At 64.5% G+C, this 13928-nt stretch overlaps 5 protein-coding genes across 5 annotated transcripts; 2 read left to right on the top strand and 3 right to left on the bottom strand.

Moving 5' to 3' along the window:
• Positions 1–77: 77 nt before the first annotated feature.
• Positions 78–1856, top strand: JCM10292_000459 (2,3-butanediol dehydrogenase; the record flags this gene model as incomplete). Its single annotated transcript, XM_076652420.1, has 11 exons — positions 78–205; positions 274–293; positions 360–377; positions 431–505; positions 566–635; positions 691–746; positions 811–1066; positions 1137–1383; positions 1450–1564; positions 1645–1712; positions 1797–1856. The coding sequence occupies 11 exons, from the start codon at positions 78–80 to the stop codon at positions 1854–1856; spliced, it is 1113 nt and encodes a 370-aa protein (XP_076502031.1).
• A 476-nt stretch (positions 1857–2332) lies between these two features.
• Positions 2333–3574, top strand: PRE6 (proteasome core particle subunit alpha 4; the record flags this gene model as incomplete). Its single annotated transcript, XM_076652419.1, has 6 exons — positions 2333–2367; positions 2435–2456; positions 2516–2684; positions 2778–3028; positions 3148–3324; positions 3401–3574. The coding sequence occupies 6 exons, from the start codon at positions 2333–2335 to the stop codon at positions 3572–3574; spliced, it is 828 nt and encodes a 275-aa protein (XP_076502030.1).
• A 279-nt stretch (positions 3575–3853) lies between these two features.
• Positions 3854–7117, bottom strand: UBP3 (mRNA-binding ubiquitin-specific protease UBP3; the record flags this gene model as incomplete). Its single annotated transcript, XM_076652418.1, has 5 exons — positions 3854–4119; positions 4186–4486; positions 4591–4716; positions 4797–5250; positions 5310–7117. The coding sequence occupies 5 exons, from the start codon at positions 7115–7117 to the stop codon at positions 3854–3856; spliced, it is 2955 nt and encodes a 984-aa protein (XP_076502029.1).
• Positions 7118–7408: 291 nt separating this feature from the next.
• On the bottom strand, positions 7409–11683 carry JCM10292_000456 (uncharacterized protein; the record flags this gene model as incomplete). Its single annotated transcript, XM_076652417.1, has 9 exons — positions 7409–7617; positions 7700–8281; positions 8407–8769; positions 8828–9340; positions 9397–9488; positions 9550–10270; positions 10331–10791; positions 10849–11337; positions 11409–11683. 9 exons carry the CDS (start codon positions 11681–11683, stop codon positions 7409–7411), a joined length of 3705 nt encoding a protein of 1234 aa, XP_076502028.1.
• A 329-nt stretch (positions 11684–12012) lies between these two features.
• On the bottom strand, positions 12013–13865 carry JCM10292_000455 (Rad1/Rec1/Rad17 family repair protein; the record flags this gene model as incomplete). The annotated part of the gene is made up of 10 exons (XM_076652416.1): positions 12013–12039; positions 12115–12228; positions 12303–12360; positions 12435–12499; positions 12585–12791; positions 12847–12958; positions 13030–13456; positions 13519–13585; positions 13711–13782; positions 13845–13865. The coding sequence occupies 10 exons, from the start codon at positions 13863–13865 to the stop codon at positions 12013–12015; spliced, it is 1170 nt and encodes a 389-aa protein (XP_076502027.1).
• Between the last annotated feature and the right edge of the window lie 63 nt (positions 13866–13928).

Below are 13928 nucleotides of genomic sequence, written 5' to 3'. Positions count from 1 at the left end.
TCGGGTGGGGAAAGCGGAAGCGTTGCGGGGAAGAGGGGAACGCCTTTCTCGCTCGCACCAGCACCACACCGCACGAGATGCCCCACCGCGACGACCGGACTGCTACAATGCGCTCCGCAATGTACTACGGAGCGCACGACATTCGCATCGAGTCGGTTGACAAGCCGCAAGTCGAGGCTGGCAAGTGCCTCGTCAAGGTGGCCTGGTGGGTCCTATACTCGCGCGGAGGGGCTCGTGGGTACTGTTGGCACTGACATAGACACCTGCTCGCAGGTGCGGCATCTGCGGAACCGGTCCGACGTTCGCTTCTGTCTTTCTGACTCCTTCGCAAGCTGACCCTCCCTTCCCCTTCTGCGCAGACCTGCACGAATACGAAGGTACGGCGCTTTGAAAGGCAGAAGAGGGCTATGCTGACAATGTTAGCCTGCAGCTGGACCCATTCTCTGCCCCGGCAAGCAGCCGCACCCGCTTACGGGCGCGAGCCTGCCTGTCTGCCTCGGCCATGGTAAACCAACGAGCTGCTTCATCCTCGCCTGACAGTGAGCCTGACGACAACGACCGACAGAATTCTCTGGCGTCATCGAAGAAGTTGGCTCGGGAGTTGAGAAGTGGCAGAAGGGCGACCGCGTCCTCATGTATGTCCCGCACGCCCGGTCCTGCATAATTGACTGACTCGTGGGCCTTCCCCAGCGAGTCAGTCATCTCCTGTGGCGAATGCTATGCATGCAAAATCGGCTGCGGCAACGGTCTGTCTGAGCTGGCGGTTCTCGCTCCACCTTCGCAAGCTGACACCGGTTCTCTCGTGCGCAGCCTGCTCGAAGCTCGGCTTCGTCGGCATCTCGGGACTCGGTGGGGGTCTCTCGGAGTACTTCCTCTCGCCGCAAGAGTACCTCCACCGCGTCCCGGACAACGTCTCGCTCCGCGAGGCGGCCATGAGCGAGCCACTCGCGGTTGCGGTGCACGCCGTGCGCCGCTCGGGGTTCAAGAAGGGCCAGACGGCGCTCGTACTCGGCGCGGGGCCGATCGGGTGCTTCTTGACCAAGGTGCTCGTCGCGCAGGGTGCTTCGTGCGTGCCGTCTCCCGGCGTGTGCACTCGGGGCACTCTGTCTGACCCGTTCTGACCCGTGCCGCAACAGCATGATCATCTGCTCCGAGCCGTCGTCGACGCGGCGCGCCAAAGCCCAGCTCGCGGGCGCGCAGCACCTCCTCTCGCCGCTCGAGACGGACGTCGTCGCGCGCGTCAAGGAGCTCACGGGCGCCGACGGCGGCGTCGACGTTGCGTTCGAGGCGGCGGGCAACGAGCGCGCGCTCGAGGCGGGCATCAAGGCGCTCAAGACGAGGGGGACGCTGCTTAATGTGGCTGTGTGGAGCAAGGACCCAAAGGTGCGCTTGGGACGCTCTTCAAGGCTGACGACTCGTTGACGTTGACGACGCCGGCCCTCGTTGCAGATTCCGGCGAACGAGCTCGTGTTTGGGGAGAAGGCAATCCTCGGCTCGAGCTGCTACCGCGACGACCACCCGACCGTCGTCGAGGCGCTCGGGAGCGGCCTCATCCAGCTCGACGGTGCGTCAAGGCCCCTTCCAACACTGTCTGGTGCATAGCAGACTGTGGTGTTCCGGGCTGACGGCAGGCGATGGGCACAGACTTTGTGACGGCGGAGATCACGCTCGAGGACCTGGTAGAGAAGGGCTTCAAGGAGCTCATCCACAACGTGCGTTTCCCGCTCGTCATGCCAGGGCCTCCGCGTGTGCCCACCTGGGCCGCAGCTTATACGGGGTATGTGTTGCGCACACAGAACGAGCAGCACGTCAAGATCCTTGTCTCGCCGAGCAACAAGGCGTGGACGCCCTTCTGAGTACGAGCGAGAGCGGGTGACGGGGCTGCACGAACTTGGTCGAGGTGTAATCTAGCGTACAGAGCGAATAATGCCTTCAGCCGCACTGCACCAAGCGAGAATGCGAAGCGAGATGCGAGGGGGTTGAGGCAGCCGAAACGAGCAACAGCCTGGGGAGCGGTCTACGGGTCGGCGCGATCTGTAGACAGGTCGCCCAGATCCCTCGCGCGCTCTCTCGAGTGCCCAGCTCGCAGTGCAGCGAGCGGGCGAGAGTCGAGGCTTGCGCGGTCATCGCGGTGCGGTTGTCCTCCACGCCCTCGCCCGCACACTGCCAGAGCTCACAGGAGCCCGCCCACAAGCTCGCCAGACTCGCAGTGTGAGCTCGCAGACTCGAACGAGCGCGCGGCGACCTCTCGCTGACCCGCGTCGTCCTCATCGCCTCGACAGTCTCTCTCGCGCCTCTTACTCGCCCACACTCCCGCTAGGCCTAGAGCAGCATGTCGCGCTACGACACGGCGCTCACCACCTTTGCGTGCGTACCTCGGCTCCGACCCTCGAGCGCGTACGCGAGGAGCTGACCCCCTCCCCGCTGACGACAGGCCCGACGGTCACCTCTTCCAGGTGCGCACCCTGCCCATTCCGTGCAAGCGCGATGCTGACCCCGAGGGAACCGCAAACAGGTCGACTACGCGCAAGAAGCCGTCCGCAAGGGGACGTGCGCCGTCGGCGTCCGCGGCAAGGACTGCGTCGTCCTCGCCGTCGAGAAGAAGTCGGTCCTCCAGCTGCAGGACCCGCGAACGGTGCGCAAGACGGCCATGCTCGATGACCACGTCTGCCTGGGCTTTGCTGGTCCGTCGTTCTGGACCCTTACCTCTGCCCTTCTGGCCTGCTTCCTCCCGGCGGAACAGACGAGCTGATGCTGTCAGGGCTCGCGCGCCGCAGGCCTCACCGCCGACGCTCGTATCCTGATTGACCGCGCGCGAATGGAGTGCCAGTCGCACCGCCTCACAGTCGAGGACCCCGTCAGCGTCGAGTACATCACTCGCCACATTGCCGGCATCCAGCAGCGCTACACCCAGTCGGGCGGTGTGCGCCCCTTCGGTATCTCGTGCTTGCTCATCGGATTTAACCACGACGAGCCCCGCCCGCATCTCTTCCTCACCGAGCCCAGCGGTATCTTCAGCGAGTGGAAGGTGCGTCCTGCGATCTCTTCCTCCCGCGTGGCCGGCCGTCGACCACGAGTCGTCCAAGCCCAAGCGCTCCTGGAGTCAAGCGATGCGCGGACTGACTATCGTGTCCCTCGCGCGTGCAGGCAAATGCGATCGGCCGCTCGAGCAAGACGGTGCGCGAGTTCCTCGAGACGCAGTGGAAGGCCGACCTCTCGCAGGACGACACGGTCGCGCTCGCCGTCAAGTCGCTCCTCGAGGTCGTCCAGAGCGGAGAGCAGAACATCGACCTCGTGCTCATGGACGGGTTCGGGTCGGTCCGCGTGCGTCGTTTCTGCTTCCTCTTCCGGCCTCTCGCCGTCAGGGGCTTCGCGCTCACACTCTCAATTTAATGCGCAGCAATTGACGGCGGACGAGATTGCGGCGATCGTCAAGCGGATCCAGGCCGAGAAGGAGGCCGAGCAGGAGAAGAAGCGCTCGCGCGTCGCGGCCGCCGCCGCAAGCCGCGAGGCCATGATGACGGGCGTGCAGACGAGCACATCCGAGGAGGACGCCGGCGCAGGGGAAGTGTAGCGTAGCGCGGAAGCGTGAGACGATGCGAAGAGACCCGGTGTGCACATAGGCTGCCTCAAAAAGGTCCGCGAGAGTGCGCGAGTCTATTGCAGCGGCGATGAGGATCACGGGCATGCGCGAGTGCTAGAACGGGATGCTTGGCGTGCGACAGCGGCAGGAAGAAAGAGGGAGGAGAAGGAGGAGTATCTGCAACAACCTCAATCGAGGGAGGAGGAGGAAAGACAGACAGACACAACACCCTACCGCACAACGCGCAAACCTCTGCGCCCACCCAATCGTCTACTGCCCGTCCTCCACCTTGGCGTACATCAGCAAGTATGCGTTCTTCTGCTCGCCGTCCTCCTCGAGCCCGCTCCGGGCCGACCCCGACCCGACCGTCTCCCATCGCCGTGACTTGGCCGCCGAGAGCGGTACGGCGACGTCAGCAGGCGAGAGCGGGTAGAGATGGGTGTCGTCAAGCTCGATCCACTCCGTCGAGTGATACCCTCGTCGGACGGCAACCGTGTAGTGTCCGCCCGATGCATGCAGGCCGTGGTGATACACAACTAAGGGATGTTGAGATGTCAGCACAGGCACCGAACGAAGCACATGGTGTTTGAGTTGTGACGCACCGCCAAACAGCTCGTATCGTGCGCCGTCCTTGCCGAGCCTTTGCTTCGCCGGCGCACTCAGCACTCGCTCGTCGATCTGCAGCTCGGTCCCATATGCGACCTTCTTCGAACTCTTCTGCACGCCGCCGATGTCGTCGTACAAGAAGCGCTTGAGGTGGAGGATGAGGACAGGCGGGAGCTCGTCCAGGAGGACCTGCTTTTGTGCCTCGGTGCGGATGCCGCGCGAGGTGAGGAAGTCGGGGAGCTGTTCAGGCGTCGTGATCTGCTGCAGCGCGTCCTCGATGCTAATGACGTGGTCGGGCTGTAGTAAGTTGGACAATCAGCTGCTTGTCCGCTACGGACCTGTCTGACGACGCGAGACGCGCAGAGGCGCATGGCAGCGCAACGGGCCTCGGCAGAACGCACCTGGATGTCGAGCTGCAATCGCTGGAACGGCTCGATGGTGACGCTGTCCTTCTGACCAGGAGCGCGAAGGCTGCTGCGAAGTTTGCCGCCGAAGATGCGCGTCAAGGGCGATTCCTTCGTGCCGGTCTGCGTCGAAGTCCTCAACGATCCATCAGCAACGGCTCATGAGACATGAACGCATGGCTGGAGAAGCCGAGCCAACGCACCGTGCGCGTCGTCGCCACACGCCCCTTGCTCCCGACCTCGTTCCACCCTTCAGCCTCCTGCGCCGCCCCGTCAGCCGCCTCCTTGCCCTTGCCCTTCTCCTTGCGCTCCTTCTCGTCGTCCAACAACCGCAGCACCTCCTCGTGCAGCGTCTCGAGGAAGAAGCCCAAGAACTCCTCGGCATCCTCCTGCGTCCCGCGGCGCATCGCATCGAAGCGCGGGTTGTGCCGCAGTGCGTCGTGGATCGGGGTCGGCGAGAGAGGCGGCGGCTGCTGTGCGCCCCCGGCGGAGGAAGAGGCCGAGGAGGAAGGGTGGACATTGTTGTTGAACGGCGGTTTCGGCGTGCCCGGCGTCGGGGTAGATGACGAGGCAGACGAAGAGGCGTTCTTCAACGGGTCGAAGGCGGGCGAGGTGGTCGAGGTCGAGGCATTGCGGAACTCGGCGAGGAAGGCGATCCTGCAGTGGACGAACTGTCAGCCAGCGAGCGAGACGATCGCCAAGGGCGGTATACGCACATGGCTTCAACAGCACTCTTTTCACTCTTCTTGTCGCCCTTTCCGGCGTCAGCGCTCATCGCCTCGCGCAAGTCCTTCTTGCTCCCGCGCTCGACGAGGCTCATGAAGTTCCAGAAGTCGCCGCAGAACACGAGCGCCTGGAGGATCGCGTTGGCGAAGCACAGGTTGCCGTTGTTGATCAGGCCGCGCGGGACGGGTGGTGCGGGCGAGTGGACGTGCGAGGTCGGAAGGGAGAGAAGGCCAGAGAGGGTCGAGGCTGCAGACGGGTCAAGCGCGGCGCCGCTGCTGCCCGCGAGCGACGTCGAGGCCGAGATGGGCGACATGCCGTTCGACAGAGTGACGGGGACCGTGCCGGCGGGAGGGCGAACGAGGTCGGCCCACGAACGCTTGACCGGCGCCGCAGCAGGTGCGGGCGACTTCGGCGTGGCAGGTGCAGCAGCTGCAGGCGTTGTTGGCTCGCCAGCAGGCTGTGCAGCAGCCTGGCTGGGTGTCGCCGGCTCCACGGGTTGAGGCGGCGTAGTGACAGTCGAGGTGGCTGCGGGCGATCGCGGCGTTTGCGAGACCGTCTTCGGCGTGCTCGGCACAGACGACGAAGCGACCGAGGATGACGCGGGCTGCTGCGTCGAAGAGGAGGCCGGACCCTTCGGCGCTGCGCCAGTCTTGCTCGCGGACGGGCCCGCAGCCTCGCCCTTGTCCCGCTTGAGCGAGTCTGCGACGCGGAACCGCCCGCGGAAGCCGGATGGCGGCTTGATGTGCGGCGCGAAGGTGACCGCCTCCGCATCGCGCGGGACGGGGAGGTGGTCGCGTCTCCGGCGGATGCCGCCGCGAGGCGCCTGCATGGTCTGCCTCGGTGCGGCGGGGGCGTCGGCGGCGAGGGCGAGCGAGGCGTGAGACTCACTGCCACTGACGACTCCGCTCGTTGACGGTGCAGGCGCAGGAGCAGAAGCAGGCACGGGCAGAGGAAGGGGATCGGGCGGAACGGCGAGCGGAATGACAGTCGGTGGCGGCAGAGGAGAAGCAGGCGAGACGGGCAGAGACGGAGCGGGTACGAGACCCGTTGACGGCGGTATCGGTGGTCGCGCTTGCGGCGAAAAGGGCGGCAAGAGGGCAGGATGAGGCGGCGGAGGCGGTGGAGGGATGGGAGATTGCGCGGCAGTGGGGGTGTGAGGCGGATGCGGCGGGTGCGGGTGCGGCGACGGCATCGCTTGTGGATAGCCTGCTGCTGCAGCTACGGCGGCGAGATGCGGGGCGTTGTGCTGGAGAGGGAGAAAGATGCCCGAGTGCGAGTGCGGCGGCGGAGCGACCCGTTGAGGCGGCGCTTGCGCCTGCGGCGGGGGCGGCGGCGGGTGGTGCATGTAAGGGTTGACGTGCACGTGTCCTGCATGCACGCCATAGTGCGCCCAGGGCGCGCCTCGTGCCCCTCCTCCCGGCGCACCCGCACCCTTGCCTCCCATGCCGACTCCGGCCCACCCGGCGTTCGGATGCATCTGCGCGTAGCCGTTCTGCTGCGCTCCGTTCGCTGCGCCGATCGGATACGCCCCGTACGGCGGAGGGGGCGGCGGGGGAAAGAGCGGCGGCGGCTGCGCGGCGAGGTGCTGGTGGTGGCTGCTCCCCGAAATCGGGTAGGCGCCGTCGTAGGGCACGTACGGCGTGCTCGAGCCCTCTGCCTGGCTCGGGACGAACGAGAAGCTCGCACTGTGCGGGTTGAGCTTCGTCGCCGTCGCGTGAGCGAGTCGGGGCGACGACGACGACGACGACGCGCGGGGCACGCCCGGGACAGCGTCCGGGCCGGGCGAGCGCACAGCCATGGGCACAGTCAAGCGGGGGCAGTCGGGCGCAGCTCGCTGGGACGCGCAGCGAGGCAATCTCGACTCGGAGTGGAGGGACAAGAGGTGCAATAGTCGGCGGCTTACATTTGCTCGCTATTCGCAGGGATTACAATTGGCTCGCAACTTGTGCTATCTCAGCTCATCTCGTTCATGCACAAGTTGCGAATGCACGTCCACGACAGACTAAGCGTTCCAACCTCCTCATGCTCGAGCCGCTGCGAGACCCAAGATCCCGCTTCGCTCACTCAGCTGGGGCGACTCCGCGTCGCCTCACGCCTTCACCGTCGCGCTCTCCGACTGCAAGTGCTTGAGCACCTTCTTCGCCAGGCGCTGCTCGGCGTCGTGCACCTGCACGTGCGCGAGCTCGAAGCGCTTGTCGCCGATGGAGGTCCAGATGCGCGTGCCGGACGAAGCGCTCGTCGAGAACGGGAAGTCGCGGAGAAAGACCGGTGCTGCGAGACCTCGCTCGAGACAGTATGCTGTGCGCTCGGAGCCCGAGGGGTCAGCGTCAGTCTCGCGTGAGTACGCCCGGGGCGAACGCAGGCCGCGAGCGGGACGCACCTCTGAGCGCCTCGACGGAACCAGTGTCTCCGACTTCTTCGGCCTTACCCTTGCCCTTCGAAACACCCTGGCCGACGCTACCGCTGCCAACGCCAAGCCCGAAGAGCTCGGTGTCCTTCTCCTTGGCCTGCGACTCGACCGGCACCGCGAGCAGCGGGTTCCGCACGACCTTATCCCGCTCCTCCTTCTTCCGCTCCGCCTCCTTCTCCCTCCTCGCGCGCTCGAGCAGCCGCTCCAGCATCCACGCCGTCGCGCACCCGAACCCGCCGTACGCCTCGCGGCGAGCGGCAGCGTGCGCCTCCGAGTCGCGGGCGGGGACGATCACCTGCGAGAGCTGCTTCTTGCTCTTCTTCGACTGCCACGGAGCGGCCGTACTGGCCTTGGGCAAATGCGGGGCGGTGGGACGCGCGAGACTCGCGATGAGATCGATGACGCCTGCCGAGAGTGCCGCAGACGCGGCAGCATCGGCCGCTAGGGAGCGCGAAGCGAAAGAGGCGGCAACGCCGAAGGCGCGGGTGCTGGCGGGAGCGAGGGAAGTGGCGTTCATGATGGTCACGGTGACGGTAGCAGCAAAGCCCGTGTCTGTAAACGAGTCAGTGGGAAAGGGGAGCGCCCCGGAAAGGCTGTGAGCGTGCCCTCGCCGACTTGCCACAAATGTGCGAGAGCGGGTGGGTGACGCGAATGCGGACAGGACACTCATCACGTACCTTGCTCGACGACCTTGTACTGCGGGAGCACCTCCTCATTGTCGCCGAGCCACTTCGCGCATTCGCTGCGAAGCTTCACGAGAGCCTCACCATCGCCGCCACCGAACGCCTCCCAGCTCCGCTCGGTGTCGCCCGCTTCTTCAGCGGACCTCAAAGCCTCGGCACTGAGCTGCTCGCGGCGCACCAGCACCTCGTCCGGTCCGATGGTCGGAAGCTGCTCGGCGATTCCTCCTTCGAGCGCGATCTTGGCAACGGCTTCCTGCGCAGCCATGCGCGACTGTTCCTTGCACGCAATTATGCAGGTCGCGGTCGATTCGGCGTTCTCAGACAGCGGGATATCGAGGGTGGCGCCGAAGAGGCGAGCTGTCAATCCTCGAGTCAGCACGACGAGCCGCCGACTTGGTGAAGGCAAGTAACGCACTCGACGGGTCGCGCTGGATGCTGTACTTGCCGAGGGCGCCCTTAACGCCGTGTCGGTCGAGAATGAGCTGGTCGAGGTACGCCACGGCCGACTCGCCCGCTTGCAGTAAGCGGGACACGCTCTGGAGGTCGGCCACCGCCTTCGACGACTGTGGCTTATCAGCGTTGCCGAGGTTGACCTGGTTCGAAACAGCCAAAGCGGGCGAGGCCGTGCGCGTGCGCTTTGTCGGACTCTTCTGCGCGCCCGATGCGCTGTCCGCCGAGCTCGTCATTTCGCCCTCGGTGCGATGCCTCCTCGCGCGCTTGTTCGTGCGCCTTTCGATCGCTGCGCGCTCGGCGTCGAACCCGGCGGGCATGCACAAGTCGAGGATGCGCTCGCGCAACGCGAGGCGGACAGCGGCTTCTTTCGCCGAAGCGCGCGAAGTGTGCGATACGGAGGGCGCGAGGTTGTAGGTCTTGGTGAGGTACGGGTTGACGTAGACGTGAAGAGCGCAGCCGTAGTGCTTGCCCGGACCTGCGAAACGAGATGAGACTTGCGGCCCGATGAACTGGTGCGCAAACACTGCGCACCAGACGGATTCGTAACGGATTCGTAGTCGAACTTGAGCGGCGAGCCGTGGCCGGTCCACACCTGGATGCACTGGTTGAGATAGGTGGCGGGGCTAACGTCACGGACAGGTCAGTATGGGCAGCCGAGAAGCAGCTGTAACGAGAGCCACGCACCTATCGAGCTGGTCGAGATCCTCGTACTTGACCGCCCCGACCTTGGGCATCTCTTTTCCGGTTCGCGCCTTCTCCTCCTTACGCTCCTGCTCCCTCTTGTCCCTCTCCGCCCTGCGTCTGACCAACTCCATTTGGCGCTGCGTCTGGTAAGGCTTGAGACGCTCGACGAGGCCCTCACGGAGAGCGAGCGTCGCGCAGGCACCGCGGGCGTGGGCCTTCGTGTGATACTGCAGCGCAACAGACGCTGTGAAGGGCGCCGGCGGATCGGGGAAGGCCGTTGTCGAGGGGAATACGATCGTAAGAGAGGCAGAGAGGAGCGGAGTGTCTGCTGAAAAGTCCGGACTGTCAATATCGCCGTCAAATGCCGAGTGATAGTGGACAGGAGACGGACCTGGGCTGTGCCCGTGCGACCAAGTGAGGTACCGGTTGACACCGCCGAACGCGTTCTTGACCTCGCCATGCAGCAGCGTCACCGGCTCGAGGGCTTCCTTTTCGCTCTCAACCGCCTTGGCGGTGCTGCCGAATCGGAGGTACCCTCGCGAGCCGTTTCCGATTTGCGCCTTGAAGGCGAGAGCGTACTGCTTGGCGATGTCGGCCTCGAAGGCCAGCCGAGCTGCTGCATCTTGCGCGTCGCGGCGCGAGACGAAGGTCGCGGTAGTGCGGAAGACCGCAGGCGGATGAGGCGTGAGCGGAACCGTGAGGATGCACGCGTGCAGCGAATCTGCGTGGAAGCAATCTTTAGGGCTCACTTCGGATACTGAATCAGAGCTGAGTAACGTACTGAGCTCGTCCGTCTCGAACTCCCACGCGACCGCTTGCGCCATCCACCTCTCGCCTTCTGCCTTGAGTGCCTCCCACGGCTGATCCCCACCAGGCGCATTCTTGAGCTCTTCCGCCTTCGCCTCGGCCTCCTCTGTCTCCTTTGCCCATCCAATCTCGTCACGCAGCATGCGCCCCGTTTCGTGCACATTCGAGGTCCAGGCCTGGACGAAGAGCGCAAGGCGGGCATCATCGCTGGTGCCGTGAATAGCGGGCGTCTCGAGTTTGCAAGTCGTCAAATCGGGCAGGATGAGTGTGAGCGTGCCGCCGATGAGCTGCGCGCCGATCCGGGTTGAGGAGGCCTCGGACGCGACAGGCGTGGGTTTTTCGGCGAGTTCGGGCGCGGCGTAGTGCAGGAGCACTTGTGGCGGGTACAGCTTCGAGACGTGATCGTGCCAGTAGCTGACGAACTCGATTAATGGCCTGCGGTTGACTAGCTCAACATCGGTACTACGCCTCGACAAAGAGGAAGCAACGCACGAGAGCTCGTTCCTCTTCACTGGCACTGGCGCAAGGACCATCGACGACGAGCTCGGAGAGCTCGAGTGAACTGGCGACTGTGCCGCCGGGGACGTGCGTGCGGTACGAGCGGCAGTACGTGCTGCAGGCGGACAGCGCGTCTGGCGACCCATCTCTTCGTCGTCGGCGTTCTCTTCGAGATCGGCGTCGTCCTCCATGTGCTCGCGCTCGAGCTCGCGCTCAGATTCGCCTTCTAGCAAAGCGGCGGCGGCGAAGCTGGCAAAGCCGGCCATCGAGTCTGCCTTGGACCGAGCGAGACCCGTTGCGTTAAACGAGAGGAAGGTAGCGCGAGTAGGTGTGAGCAACGTCTCGACCTCCGCGTCCGAGTCAGGGGCAGACTCAGGCGGCGGTACATGCGAGCGGTTTCGGATCGGGTTCCGCTCGACGTCGGACGATTGCGCGGAAGACGAGTCGGAGATGTTGTAGTCGCGAACCTCGTTCTCGGCGTGCCTGGCGGGTGCATATCAGCACCGAATTGCTAGGATGGCAGGGAACCGGAGCAAGTCGCGCTCGTGACGCACCGCTCTTCGTCCTCGAGTTCTCCCAGCTCGACCTCGTCTTCGAGCTCGTCCACCGTGGCGACTCGGCCGGCGCCCGCAGCGACGAGGCGGTCGTGCACACCGTAGAAGCGCTCCTGAGCGTCAGGCAGGAGCGGCACGTCCCCGACGCCGTCCCTTTCGGACGGGAGACCCTTGCGACTGATGAAGTTCTGAAGCGCGTTGGACGAGGCGGGGCGCGACGGCGGCGCGTCCGTGGCCTCCTTGACAGAGTCCTCAGCCACCTGCAGCGTGTCCATGTCACGAAGAGCTGGTCGGGATGCGGAGAAGGAGGAAGAAGAGCAAGTGGGGCCCGAGCAACAAGGTCGAAGCGTCACCTCAATGTACTGTCCTGTGTGAGCGCGATCAGGTGCTTGCTTGTGAGCTACAGAGAGGGCCTGAGAGGGACTAGACTTGCGACTAACGAGAAGCACTGCAGTTCCGGGTGCTGACCTACCGCTCGCAACATCGGACTGTTCCACCGCAACGCGGGTTCAAATGCAGCTAGTGGTACGACAAGCACATCAGGAGTATTGGTACAGAGCTCTCGGAAGCCCTTCGGAAGACGTGCGCAACAGAGCGCAAAGCTTCAGTAATCCTCGTCCAGCGCGACGCACTGTGTAGGAGCGGCGGTATCAGCGCTCAACTCTTAAAGGCGTGGCACGTCTCGCCCGCAGAGACTTGAACGCACAAGGAACTCGACGAAGCCGATCTTGTTCTCGGCGATGCTGGCCTTGGCACCTCGGGGCGAGAGGGGGATCATGAATTGGAAGGAAACGAGACCGCCAGCGTCCGTGCGAATGGACTGCACTTGCCAACGTTGTCAGAGCGCCCGAACCTTGCTGTCGAAACAGGAAGAACGGATGTTGGGACGCGCACCGCCTTAATCGAGTTCTGCAGCGCCACCTTGGTGAGCTGGATGTGCGAAAACTTGTACCTGCGAGGTCGTGCAGGGCTTAGCTCGTGACTCGAACGCTTGTGGTTCAGTGAGACGCTGGATGCGAGACTGACGTATTGCGCAATGGGTGGTCGCATTCGAACGCTTCGAGCACGTCCTTGTCGTCAGAGTAATCCATCTGGATGTACAGTCCTAGTCAGCGCCATCTAGCAACACCGACCTATTGGGCACGGGGAAGACGTGACGAAGAGAACCATGCGCACCTCGGTACTGCCCATCGTCCCGACGCTCTCGATCCGGAACAGCGGCACTTCCTCCTCCTCGCCATCATTGCCGCCGCCGAAGGAGTCATCGTATCGATATCGGCCCCCTCGTCCACGCGCACGCGAGTCTTGCGGCGGCGAGAAGGAGATGGTGAGCTTCTCGGAGGAGGGCGGGAGCTCGGCGAGCGCGTCGCGAAGCCAGTCCGACTGTAGGCGGAGGTGAGTTATCGAGACTCCAAACATGTAAGAGACCCGGACGCACCTTGATGATGAGGCGCTGCACCTTGTCTTCATCCGAGAATGCGAGGTCGAGCAAAGCTTCTGGCTCGTACGACGTGATCTCGCAGCGCGTGACGATACCGCTCTCTTCGAGACTGCAGATAGCACGAGGTGAGCATGTCTTGACGTGCCGCAAGTCAGAGCTCGGAGGGCGAGAAGGACGTACAGCAGGACCAGCGGCTGACCCTCGCCCGCAAACGATAGCCGCAGCGAGGTCGTCTTGCCCTCCTCGTGTGCCAGACGTCCGCCACCCCTCGGCTCTTCGAACTCTTCGCTGCCCATCCTCCGCCTCTTACCGCCCCGCCATCTGCCCCCGCCGCCTCCGCCCTCATCGTCTTCGCCGTCTCCCTCCCGCTTGAACGGGTTGCTACTGCCGCCGGCATTGCCAAAGATGTTAAGGCACTCGAGAATAGTCGCGAGGGAGACGGTCATCTGGCAGTACGGGGCAGATGTCGGGACGGGCGAAGAGGGAGGGGATGCAGACGAGGAAGGGTCGGACGGTTCTGGGCGGCCGTCAACGTAGGCGGCGGGGTCTTCAGGGTCGAGTTCGAATTGATAGGAGGAGAATGCAGACGCAGCGATGTAGGCATGCGCTGAAGGCGGTCGGAAAGCGTCAGGACCAGACATTGCCAAAGAGCAGAGGTGTAGCCTTCACCCTGCAGAGAGCGCCCGTCCTCCACTGTGAAGCGCAGCCCCTCTTCGTCGATGCGCACGGTCGCTTGCTGCCGTCGGAGAAGCCACACCGCAAGGAAGAAGCGAAAGAGCCCCACATGGAGCAACGACGGGTGCCAGCCAGTCAGTGCGGGCGCTGCAGGAGTCCTAGTAGGGCACGAAGCCAGATACTCACGTGTTTGAATGCCAACGCTCGCAAGATCGAAGCCAGCGGGCGCACATCTGGCATGGTCGCGAGGAGAATGTCCTGTCGGGGCGATGAAGGGCTTCCCGTCAGCTTGCGTCGCGCGTTCCTAGCAGAGCACGTACATCTCGAGGAGCAGGAGGCATGACTGCCCCTCACAGCCGCTCGAGCGATGGACGGGGTCGGTGGTTCTGGTGCAAGAGGGGAGA

The sequence above is a fragment of the Rhodotorula paludigena genome, assembly GCF_050403205.1.
Source record: "Rhodotorula paludigena JCM10292 DNA, Rt_paludigena_JCM10292v1_ctg75, whole genome shotgun sequence".
Classification (NCBI taxonomy): Eukaryota; Fungi; Basidiomycota; class Microbotryomycetes; order Sporidiobolales; family Sporidiobolaceae; genus Rhodotorula; species Rhodotorula paludigena.
Note: the sequence above shows the minus strand (reverse complement) of the source record. Positions and strands in the feature narration are given on the sequence as shown.